At 44.3% G+C, this 13,021-nt stretch overlaps 1 protein-coding gene across 1 annotated transcript in view; it reads right to left on the bottom strand.

The window, feature by feature from the left end:
* Positions 1-13,021, bottom strand: part of LPGAT1 (lysophosphatidylglycerol acyltransferase 1) — a 601,684-nt gene that overhangs the window by 288,339 nt on the left and 300,324 nt on the right. Inside the window, exon 3 of the mRNA XM_085612858.1 lies at positions 11,288-11,406. Within this exon, the coding sequence (XP_085468984.1) occupies positions 11,288-11,406 (119 nt within the window). The remainder of the gene's footprint in view (positions 1-11,287; positions 11,407-13,021) is intronic.

Genomic DNA, 13,021 nt, shown 5'->3' on the forward strand with positions numbered 1-13,021 from the left:
GTTAGGATCTTGGGGGTTGGTTAGGCACCGTCGGCTTGGCCACCCAAGGTGGTGAGGCGTCGGTTGCAGGGGTGCCTTTTAAGAGTAGATCTTCTTACCAGCTTCTGGTCGCGGTTGGGGGGGACCTTCCGGATTTAGGCTGCAGGCATCGGCTTGAGGCAGGTCAGGGGTCGCCAGATCTCGGGTTAGGATCGCCAGGGGGACCTCCTCGTGGTGTTTGCCCACTCGAGCTGTGGACGGCGAGTGCAGAGTGGTGTGGATTCGCAGTGCACAGCCAGAGCCAGAGGTTGCAGATGAACATGTCCAGTGTTCACGAGAGACACAGTCTTTGTGGTTCAAGGCAGGCAGGTACTCCGGGGTTTTCGAGGTTGCTGGCTGCAGTACACAACCGGGATTTCGCAGGAGCAGGTTTGAGGAGGAGACAGGCAGTTAGGGCTGGGGCCAAGTCAGTGGGCGCCTTCCTCTTGTAAGCTTCGGCACAGCTGTTCGGTCCTTCTTTTCTTGTATTTTCTTACGGTCTGAGGAAGCAAGGTTCAGGGTTGCCCCTCAATACTAGATTTTAGGGGCGTTACGGGTAGGTAAAAAGGTTGGGACCAATGGGTCCCTTCCCTGGGGTGTGTACACCCCCTAATATGCCACCCTACAGTGGGAGGGGGGCATAAGCCTTTCTCTGGCTGGCTGAGTCTCCCCCATCTACAAGATGGCGGGGACTGAGAGTTGTGCTTCACCTCGCCTCCCCCAACTGAGGGGTGGAGTTGGCAGATGTGGGCACACCTCTCTTTCTCACTTGTTTTTTCCCGCCTGTTCTCCCGCCCAAAGTGGGGGTCAGAACCAGTGTGGACCAGTTGCTGAAAGCAGCAAGTGGCCTGGGGAAGCTCACAAAGGCAGCAAGCCTTCGACGCTTCCCGTTCGCGAACCCTGCCCATCCTGGGGGAGGAGGCTTGGCACCTCGTCCCAGGTTGTGCATTGTTTCTGGCCCCGGAGAGCAGCAGGATCTCGACCCAGGGGTCCAAAAACATGACTGGTGGTGGCAGCTGACAGCAGCAACTCTGCCAGGACACTAGTGGCAAGTCGCAAGTCGTTTTTCAGGGGGCATCCCCAAGATACCCTCTGTGTGCATTTTTCATTAAATCCCACACTGGCATCAGTGTGGGTTTAATGTGCTGAGACATTTGATATCAAAGTTCTCAGTGTAGTCATTATGGTGCTGTGGAGTTCGTAATGACAAACTCCCAGCACTATATACTATTAATGGCAGCACTGCACTTACAATGTCTAAGAATGGACTTAGACACTGTAGGGGTACAGGGCTCATGCACCTGTACCCTCACCCAGCTAGAGGGGTGACTGATCTATGCCAGGGCAGTGGGTTGTAGGTATGGCTCACAGGGATGTCTGCCATGTCGAGGAGAGGAGGAGGAGGAGGAGCAGGAGGAGGAGGAGGAGCAGGAGCAGGAGGAGGAGGAGGAGGAGCAGGAGGAGGAGGAGGAGGAGGAGGAGGAGGAGGAGCAGCGAGAGGAGGAGGAGCAGGAGGAGGAGGAGGAGCAGGAGGAGGATATATATAGATAAAAAGGTACAGGGCCTCTAAGGGTGGCACAATAAGTGCTGCAGCCCTTCGATGTCTTCCCTGGTCACAGTGCCCTGGGTACCTGTGGTACCATTAACCAGGGGCTGACCTGTGACCAGAGAGGTCAATTGGGTTAGTTTTCGGGAAAGAACACAGGCCCTGGGACCCTGATTGGCAGGGACCCTGGGCACATCACGTCAAGAGTGCATCAGTAGTCTGGCAAAAAGTGTGTGGGGGTTGGGGGTACTGCAACAGAAACCCACTTTCCTACAGTAATGATTTAGGGGCCTGAGGTAGAGAATTGAAGTGATCCGTACTTTCTGGGAATGAGAAAGCATAGTGAATGTACTCCTGTTCCCTGATATGTAACTGGCTTTATGGCTCCATTGCTTAAGAGAGCTGAAATCTGTTGTTTGAGAAGGGCTTTGTGGTGTATGGGATATTTGGAGGAGTGGTAATGAGCTCCAGACAGTGTCCATGTTGGATAATGTCCAACATCCATTGATCTGTTGTGATGGATTTTGATGCAGTGTAAAAGTTTTGAAGACGTCCCCCAACAGGTGTTAGATATTCAGAAGCGTCAGCAGCATCTTCTCCTACCTGGCAACCAAGACCTGAAATGGCCACCCCCTCCACCTCCGGACTGCATCCACCCTACAGAAGTTCAGAGATGGCCTAAAAACCTGGATGTTCGACTGACAACTCTAAGCAGCACCACCCCCTGCGCCTGGATACCCTCACGGATGATAAGCAGCGCTCTAAAAATCGTTGATTGACTGACTGCCTCTAAATGAGCATCTGTAGTACCTTTTAGAGGTGGATGAGTGTCCTTGGATTTTGTAGGAGGACCTTGTAGTGTCCAAATAGGCAGATCAGACACCCTGTTAGAAAGTTGGGTGACAAACATCCACAATAGGTGGGAATCTGGAGGGCCCCCATAGATTTTGCTACCTTGGTGTATTTTTTCATCTTTTAAAGGGCTGTGTCTACTTGTGGCCAGAAGAGGTGTCCCTTGTCGAAGGGATGATTAAATATTTCTAGCTGTACTTCAGGTTTAAAACCCGAGACACGAAGCCAAGCGTGTCTAAAGAGGAGAAGGCTGGTATTGATGCCTATCGCTGCAGTGTCTGTGGAATCTAGCACACACTTGATGGAGATGTTAGTGATAAACTTCCCCTTATTAACTATTTCATAACCCCTTTTTTGCATTTCTCTGGAAAGTGTTGGAGGAGCTCCTCCATTTCGTCCCAGTGAGCCCCATCATAGCGAGCCAAAAGGGCTTGGCTGTTGGCAGTTCGCCAATGAGTTGCGGATTGGGCTGCAACCCATTTACCGGAGGCGTTAATGAGTTTTGACTCTTTGTCTGGGGGTGGTGCGTCCTCAGTTGTTTATGAATTCGAGTTAGCCCTTATCCTTGCATTGGCTACTACCAATGAGTCAGGTGTTAACGATATAGATATACATACACATATATATTCAAAGAACTCCGCCCTTTGCTCGCAATGCCTTGGAGAGACGAACACGGACCCAATAACTTTGTGCAGGTTTCTTTGTGTCGATACACCCAGCACCACCGCCATGACGCGTTTCGGCCTTCAGGAGGCCTTGATCACATGACGCCATGAGGAGTGACCAGCAATTTAAAGTGACAGTGCAGTACCACGTGAAGTTGAGACAGCTAGACATAGAAAAAATACATATCTATATATCACTGGTAACCAAATACAATTAATGAACATTGCAGTCCCCAGCATGATGGTAAAAGTCAATAACAGTTGTGCAAATAAGCAGCCAGTGCTGAATGGAGATGTGCAAGTACGCAAATATTCGAACATTCCTATTGAAATGATTCAAAATTGCGGAACCATTTGCATAACATCACAACTTCAAGACTTTTAACTTTTAAACTTTAAAGCAATGGGTGGTTTACTAGGTAATAATTAATTAATTAATTAATGTGTACAAATAAGCTTTCAGTGCCACATGATATCAAGCTGATACAAATAAATGATAAATATAATCAATGGAAACATGGCGAAATACCCAAAACCAGCACAAAGTGGTCTCCACTTATTCTTGCTAGTGAACCTTCCCATTGCGGATTGCATAGATGTGTAAATTCCAAAAGTGATACCCAAATAGGTACACATCTGCTGCACTACTGAATAATATATTAACACTAATGGAAGATAGGATGCTGCAAGTAATTAGTCAAAGGAGTGGCGACATATGAAGATAAAATCAGAAACATTACTTGAATGTAAATAGTCTGCAGTACAATTCAGTATGGGTGATTCCCCCAACTACAAACTTCAGGTGCAACTAAATATTAAATATTAAACAAGTTCAGCTCTTTAAAGTTCAAAGGCTGACTAAATTTCTTAAAGTTCTAAAAACCTTTAATACATATTTATTACTTCATAAATATCTAAAATCTGAGTTGTTGTGCAAAGTGTTGAATCTACTTATAGAAGTCTTAAATAAGTTTTATAAATAAATTGCTAAAAACCTTAATAAATATTACCTCATAAATACCTAAAATCAAGTTCAATATATACTTCATTTTATACATATATATATATTAAGCAGTCAATAACAATGAGATGAATAGGGCATCAATGGGTCCGATGTCTCTTCTGCCATAATCAAAGTGCTCATGATAATGAATGTGCAAGTTAAAAAAACTAAAATATACATGAGAGGAGGTCAGGCATGTCCATTTCAGTGTGTTAAAAATGTGCTGCAGTACATAAAATGTCATAAGAGTAATGGGATTGGGCTGCTTATAGGCAGGTGAAAACATCCTCACTAGAGTTTAGCCGGTTTTGAGTCTTTCAGGCACATGCATCAAGTTAGGATTTTGCGAGTCCTTAATTGCGAATATTAAGGATTCGCAATTAAGGACTCGCAAAATCCTATGCATGTAGGAATCGCTATAATAATAGCGATTCCTACATATTCCTTATTTGCGACTCGCAAATAGCGACTCTCAAATAAGGAATAGCTTCCCATTCATTCCTATGGGCCTACAGGCCCATAGGAAAGAATGGAAAATTGCAAGCGCAATTTGCGAGTGCCAATTGGTACTCACAAATTGCTCATGCAATTTCAAGGGTGCAAGGGTGTCAAAAGGACACCCTGTTGCACCCCTGAAATTGATCTGTGCACAAATGTTGCGCACACACATGTCCCAAGGACATGTGTGTGTGTAACCTGCAACTTTGAAAAATGCACTTTAGTGTATTTTTCAAAGTTTTTGCAAATTACCATGAAGTTCAACTTCATGGTAATTTGCGCCCCCTAGTAGCGAAATCGCTACTTCAAAGTGGTTCTTGCATTGTATTTAAGGAATCCTTAAATGCAATCGCAATTTGAGAACTCAAAATTGCAAATTCTCAAATTGCGAGGGCCTGGACCCTTGATGCATCGCAACAGCTAATTTTGCAATCACAACCGGCCGATTTTTGCGAATCGCACCGTTTGCGATTGCAAAAAGCTTTGATGCATGTGCCAGTTAGTGTCTAACTCGAGGATATACCTTGTTCTAATCTTCTCAACAAGGCTTCTCGGTCACCACCCCGTCTGAGTGGCGGAACGATATCCACCACAAAATAGCTAAGATGATCCAGGCTGCTGCCATGGATCTCCTTAAAAGGCCTAGCTAATGGATAAGATGCGGCGTTATTGCTGATTGCCCTCATGTGCTGGAATATACGCACGCTTGTGAACCTGCAACTTGGTGCTACCCACATATTGCAGGCCACATGTACGCTCCAGCACATAAACGGCAAAGTCAGTTTTGCATGTCAACCTCTTAGATATAACTGAGGGCGTATCATGAAAGGGAGTTTTGTACGATGTCTTACTCCTACCTAGTTTACATGCCTTACATACTGAACATCTGACAAATCCTTTGATGGATTGCAACCATATACTAGTGGTCACCACCTCAGGACTGCTCTTAACAAGCATATCACTCATGGAACGTGCTTTTCGGAAAATTATCTTGCCGACCTCTGTCAAAGATTTGCCAATCACAGAATCATTATGTACTACGGACCAGTTTTTATTAAAGATGCTGCATAAAGTACGATGTTGGCAACTGTATGTCATAGTTAATCTTGGAGGTTCGGCAGTTGAAATCGGTGCGGTTAGCATGTTACCTGATCTGGGGCTAAGACCTAATGCTACAGATCTAGAAATGGACTTAGTTTTCTTGATTGCCTTATCAACTACTTCAACAGTATAGCCCCTAGCCAGGAACCTTTGTTTACTGTCACTCTGTGCTTTAAGACAGTCCTCATCCACATTGCAAATGCGTCTGATACGCAGCATCTCACCATAGGGGATGCTGCGTATCAAATGGTCAGGGTGGTGACTTGTGGCATGGAGCACCGTGTTGCCCGCTGTTGGCTTGCGGTGCAACCTGGTCTCCAGTCGACCATCCTGGATGTGCACTTCCACATCCCAAAAATTGACTGATTCCTGGCTGATTTGTGCTGTGAACCATAAGTTTAGGTTGTTGCCATTGATCTCATGAATAAACAGAGCAGCTGCTGCCTCAGAGCCCTTCCAAATAAGAAATAGATTGTCTATGTAACGATACCATACAATTACATTGTCAGGAAGAACGTTTTCAAAAATGGTGCTGAGGACTTGCTCCTCCCACATCCCCATATGCAGACAGGCATAACTGGGGGAGAAGCAAGCCCCCATAGCGACACCTCATTTGCTGAAAAACCTCGCACACACATATATACATACATACACATATATACATACATTTATATATACACATATACATACATCCTCTATGGAGTCCTTATGTAAGGGCACCTGGTGGTATGCTGTAGCTCTGGCTAAAAAGTCCTTGCATCATCTGGTGGAGATGGGCGTGCACGATAGATATCTGGATCCCCTTGCGGCTCTAGATCATAGGCGTCCCATGGGTCCCCAGGATGTGTGCCTTTTCCTATATTATAATTGTCATCTAATATTGGTGAATGTGGTGAGAAATCACCTTCTTAAGACTGGTTTGGTAAAGTGTTGGAGGCTGTGGGGTAATGCTGGTGGAATTAAAGAGGTAGGAAGAGGAATGTGTAAAGGGCCATCAGCAATCTCTTTTTCCCCCTTCTGAGAGGTGGAGCCGGAACATCAATAGCCTCGTCAAATGACAATTGTCTCTTAGAAGGTTGGGGCATTGACGGGTGGAGAATAATTTTCTTTCTTCCTGGCTGAATTTGTAATGTTTTTGCCTCGGATCGTGCCGTTCTTGCAAGGTTTCGAGAATTGGCTCTGGTGGGGTTTTCAGGCAGAAGATGTAGCATTTTGGTGCAGGTAGATGTTTAGTTTTCGGTGCCAGTGTGGTGGGTGCCGAGGCACTGTGCATTTTATCTTTCATACCCAACCTAACGTCCGATGCGTCAGTGCCGAAGTTGATTTGGTGGAGGCCCCTGCTGTTGGACGATATTTCGTCGCTGAGCCTGAGGACAGGGCGCCCAAGTCTGTGTTTTTCTGTGTGCGTCATGGATTTTGTGCAGTGGTGGCAAGGGAGCAGGTTTATCGGTCGGAGCAAATTTGTTCGGGCTTCGGATCGGGGCAGGTGTACTCACGGTCTGACCCCTTTCAGAAGACTCTGTTTTGTGGATGAAGTAGTATTCTTCCTGGGCTGCTGTGGCATCTTCTTCTTCCTTATCCTGTCGACCAAATATGTCGGGTGTGTCGTCGGTTTATCTGTGCTGCATTTCGAGTCATTCTGCACACCAATCCCAAAGAGTCTTTTTAGATTAGAACGAACTGCAGGCCTCATAGGTATCCTACCCATGGTTGGGCAACAGACAAATTACAGACTGAATGCAGATCGGTATGATGTTATTTGGAAGGGCAATTCGGACAACAGCGGAAGGGAATGCGTTTCATCAGAAGCTCATTTCTCATGTAGAGCTGTTACGTTGGAAAGGGTCCAGCTGGGCATGGCCATTAGGCCTTCGAGGCGAGTCAAAGAACCTAAAGAGTAAAATTGCTCTCTTTCTTGGAACACAAGATTGACTACTCTATCGAGACAGTACCGTTGAGAAAGGGATCTACTGGCGAACCAAAGGGAACCCAAAAGGATCTCAAACTGGAGCATGAGAGCGCACATCTGAACCTATTGGCGGAAAGAAACAATTGACCAATGCAGTAGATGCTCAAGCGCAGTATCACCAAAAGAAGGGGTCACACAGCCTCCTGACTCGAAACACTTCTGGCGGATTAATGGAAAGCCTGTGTAACTATAGCCACACATGCCTTGGACATAAAGTAACATGTTACGGTGAAATGCTTCTGTGTTAAAGAAATAACTTTGTTTTTATTTTACAGAGACTATCTTATTGTCACACGGTGTTTGTTACACGATTTAGGTTCAGCTACTAACAGAGGTCGGCTTGTGCATGGACTCTTAGAACCCAGTCGAATCTTCGGCTCACCCTGTTAATTTGCTGGCTCACACCCGCTACGGTTTCCTTAACAGTTTGCAACTCATGTTAAGAACTTAATGTATAAAAAAAAGCAGCTTCTCGTTCAGCATTTCAAATATTATAAGGCAAAAAAATAAGAGACCCTGTGGAATATCAGTGTATCTTCCGTGGACGTCAATGCCCTTTACTGATATCTGGACCTTTACTGCTGCTCATGGCTGTAGGTGATAACTCTGAAATTCCTTATTGCTCTAAAAGAAAATACCAGAATGAGTTTAGCCTCCTGTAGCAGGTTGCTGGTTTTGTTTTTTGCCTTATCCTCTCTCTGGTATTCTAACAAGGTAAAATCACCTGTACTCCTCTCGGACTCCACTGTCGTGCCCTCTCCTATCTCTTTTCTCTTTGTTCTGAATTAAACACCTGGAAACCCATCATCTTTCAGAGGTCTGTAGATCTATTCACTCCCTCCTGTTCTATGGTGGCTTGGCACGACAATGCCACAATGCATCTTCCACTCTGAAGTATGGCAGCTTTGTGCCAAAACAATAATACCAAATGCACACAACATGTCTCCTTTTCTGCCCTCAGGAAAGTATAGTGAAAATGGTTCACTAATAGGGTTGCACAGTGCACTATTCCGACTTCACAAGTGCAACTCTTTTTTTAACATTCAAATTGTGTGATATCCAAGAGCCCACTTGCTACCACTATCCACATTTATTAAAAGAAAGTTGTTAAGAAACTCCCAACAAACATTGCTACACAACCTTAAAAGAAATACTGCTTAAAAATTTGAACAATGGAATCACCTGCACGGGGAAATGACCTAATAAACACAAGGCACCTCGACGGCGCAAAGTGGCCATCCGTTTGAGGATGGGATGGTAGCATAGACGGAGAGAAGAAAATCACTGAGGTCCAGGCATAAAGGCACTGGGATGCCTTGTTGCTAAAGCACTGATAAAGCACCTACCTTCATCTACTTTCACCAGCAATGCACACCATAGCAATTTACTGCTGTATGTGTACAATACAACAATGTGCGTTTACGTCATTCACAACTCCGGATAACCCTTTCTGGGGGAACTTCATGCACTCTTTCTTTAAAGGGCTTTCACATTCAACTCCTAACATAAGGGCAGCTAGCGTTTCCATTGCAGGTTATCTACTGCATTAGAGAGGTGTTGTCATGAAATAGGGAATTTTCATAACCTCTCACAGCCAATTAATTAAAAAAATGCCATTCCCAAATGATTTTCCATAACTTGTCTCACCATACATTTGTTTTTTGTAAAGTGATATTGTGTATTTTGAATACATGCACAGGTTTTCGCCGAGCTCCGTTAAGAGGTGAAAAATTCCATAATTGCAATTTAATTTTAGGACTACTTGACCATTCTCTCAATTTTCCAAAACTGAAGGTGTGTCTTCCTCATAAATACACCTCGTCGCCTACCTTGCTCGATTTAGAAATCCTAGACGGCAGTTAGTTGCCAAAAGGAAACCATGTTTATTGCTGCCAAAGAAAGTAACTGAACTGCACCAATCACAAGCAGCTGGAGCAGGTCAACAGCACAGACAGAAATGGAATGACGTCAAACAAGAGAATAATGTCAACAGCGGCGCAAGAGGGGTTGACTCTTGCTGCTTGCCGACCATCTCCCAGTCAGGAAACCTTAAGGCTACATAGGCACTTCAATGACTGAGATGACGTCCACCAAACTCGCTCTCCTTAGAGTTCACCTTGAAGCTTTTTTGATGATAAACCAGACTCCTTCAGAGAAGAACGGGGACTAGGAGTTTCAAACGGGAAGGAAGGAAGAGATTAGAAAATCTGGAGCTTTTTCCCGCGGGAAAGGAAAAATGCAGGATCTTTTAGACTACAAAGATCTGGAACATCAACATGTTCTTATAAATTAGCAGTGAAGTGCTAAACACAGATAATAAAAAGAACTCCTTCGCAGTTCGAGATTTTGCTGAAATCCAAAAAAGTGTTTTAAAAAAGCGAATGATAGTATGCTTGAATTAATCCCAGCCACTGGTAATTACTCTGGACCGCATCCCAATCCATCGTTAGCAGGGGTCCAAGCATCGGTGGCATAGTGTACAAAAGTTGATAGACCAAATAATTACCAGTGGTTGAGATTATACTTTAATGTGTCGCCCTAAGTGGGATGTATATGCCCAGTGTATCCCCCTGCAGACTGTTGCTGGAACCAAGCTATACCTGGCTGATGAGTTCCAACTATGGAGAAACTGGTCCTGGGTTGCTTGTGTTCCGATTCAGGGAGGGCTTGGCAGTTCGGGCTGGACTGTACCCATTGGAGCAGGGTCAAGACTAATCTCCATATGGTTGGGTCCAAGCTGAGGTGGCATCATGTGCAAAATAACTGTGGACTGGGATACGTCCTGGAGTAATTACCAGTGGCTGAGATCAATTCAAGCATTCCATCCATCGCTTTTGTGTATACTTCAGACCCTAAGAGTCCCCCGTACCTTCACACACACACAGAAACCCCATCACCACAACAGCAGGTATAGCTTATGTTTGAGCAGCAATCACAGAGGGCTCAATCCAAAGTCACATGTGATTTCGACTCAACTCTACTCTTTTTAGATTTTCCTCTATTAACTTTAAGAGCTGTTGGAGTGTCATGGTGTGTACATCCAGTTGAAAGCCTTCAGTTCAACTCAAACAGACAATCCACTTGGCATAGGTAAGCCTGGGAGTGTTTCAGACATACGACTCCAAGCAGTGTCCTGGTACCTTGACAAAGTAGGACAGGAGAGTGCTGGGCCGTTACCACTGTGTCCCTGCAATCAGGCTTGACAGCTCTGTCCTCTTACGTTCTTCCTCTTTGAAATTTAGCATTGAAGGACTTCCTTCTTCAAACCCTACTCTGCATCACTGAGTCTAGGTTTTTCCAACAGGATGGAAGAAAACCATTTCAGTTTCAGTGCACACAAAGCATGGATTAGGAATTTGGTATATTCATATTTCCAAACGCTATTTTCGAGTAACCTCAAGTCCACCCTATGCTAGAATCTACAATGACCAAAAAAGGTTCATCGATCTCTACTGTCGAGTGACATACACACCGAGAGGTCTAACACAGATAGCTCAAATGTTTCTACACAAGCAAAGGGGTAGTAGAAATCATTTCAAAGCAGAACAAACCACAAATATATGCATGCCCATTTTATGCAGAATATGTTTGGAATAAAGCAGACATAACAGTCCTGGTCCCTGGAGCTCGCCTACCGTGCCTTTGTCCTGAAGGCACATCATTAATGTGCAGACGTCTCCCGTTGCTTGATGGTTAACCAGCATCACTGCTTCCTCTTCTGAAATCGTTTGAATATCATCTCCCCATTCAACGACTGCAACAAAACGAAAAACACAATAGCGCTCAGAGAGGAGTTTAAATGAGTATTTCATGTCGCTCACAGAAATTGGCATAATGTAGAGGGAAATGGGCGTAACAAGATTAGGGGTGCGATTTCCTCCAGAGTACAGGAAACCGGTTTATCCATTTAAAATACAACAAGAACTGAATACAAATGTAAAAAAAAAACACAATCTGGCAGGACACTAACGCATTAGGTTGCTCAAATAGCTGTGAACAGAGTATTTCCAGTTGATCATAATGAATGCACAACACTAACTGAATCTAGGTTTACAGTTTAAGGTCTGAGCCAGAGCATGCGTACAAGAATTTTTAGATTTATGCTAAAATACCCCAGACATAAGGTTTGCTGTACTGTATGGTATCTACAGTACTGGCAGTAGAACAGGTATAAATTAAGGGAGTACAAATATTGCTGCAGATTCAGCACAGCTATGGTTTCCATTTTAAAACGGTCACTGTGTTCTCTTAGCTATTTAAAATATTTCCTTTTGCCCGGACACCCAGAGATTAGTTACAGGAGCACTTGACAACTCGATTACAGGACACGGCATCTACAGCCTCACGCAGATAAATAGCAAGGGTCTGTACTACCAGATTTCTGTGGAGTACCATTTGATGTTTAAGGGTTAAATGGCCGATGTTTTTAGTTTAGTGAAGCCTGTGTCTTTGTTACAACCCTGTAGTTTATTGCCAGTGCCCAGTGGGATGGATTTTGAGATATTTATATCAATTGCAATGTTGTGGTGTATTTGGCTTTTTAGGAGATCAAATTAGACAGAGCTCAATTCAATCCTTGGGTTGCGTACTCCTTCCATTTTCTTTTCAGGGCGGTTGACTGGGTACCTAGCACTTGTTTAGGGCTTCAATTGGCAAAACAGAGTTCTGAAGCAAATTTTATATTGAAATAGTGACTCTGGGTCTTGTACACATTCTCTCACATAGCAAGGAAGTGTAACTGGGTGCTAACCTGAAGGATCCATAGGACATCATATGAAACCAGGGTCAATTTGAGTGACCATGATGCTAACACAATCTAGCTGTGGTATTACTGCTTGGATGGCATTGTATTAAGTCTAGAGTATGGAAGAGGCTTTCCATCTTTCCAAGGAGAAAGAGTTAAATGTCGCTCTCAAAGCTTGAGGTATTGGCAGACAAGGAAAGCTTCAGGTGAATCTCAAATATCTAGATAAAGGGGCCATGGGAACCTCCAACCACTTTTTATTAGAGAAATGCGGTAATCATTAACTAATCATCAGTCCTTAAAGATATAAATTCAGATCATTTTTTCAGATCCTTTTTAAGTCAAGCTTAGAATCAGTGTGCATGCGCTGCTCTGCAAGGAATGCTGTATTCCCTCTGTGAGGTTTTAACACACTCACAAAAACCCACCACTTTTTCATTGGTTGCTTGGCCTGGTGGGTTGCGAGTCATGGGCACTTCAGATTGTGGACATTAAGGGTGGAAATTGCCGAAATGGGTCCCTCTAGCATTTGAATATTCAGAAACGAGGACCATTTCCATTTTCCTCCAGTATCGCAAAATGTACTTAGTCACTGTGATTGAAGATAACTTCACCAAAATATATT

This window comes from Triturus cristatus, chromosome 6 (genome assembly GCF_964204655.1).
Source record: "Triturus cristatus chromosome 6, aTriCri1.1, whole genome shotgun sequence".
Taxonomy (NCBI): Eukaryota; Metazoa; Chordata; class Amphibia; order Caudata; family Salamandridae; genus Triturus; species Triturus cristatus.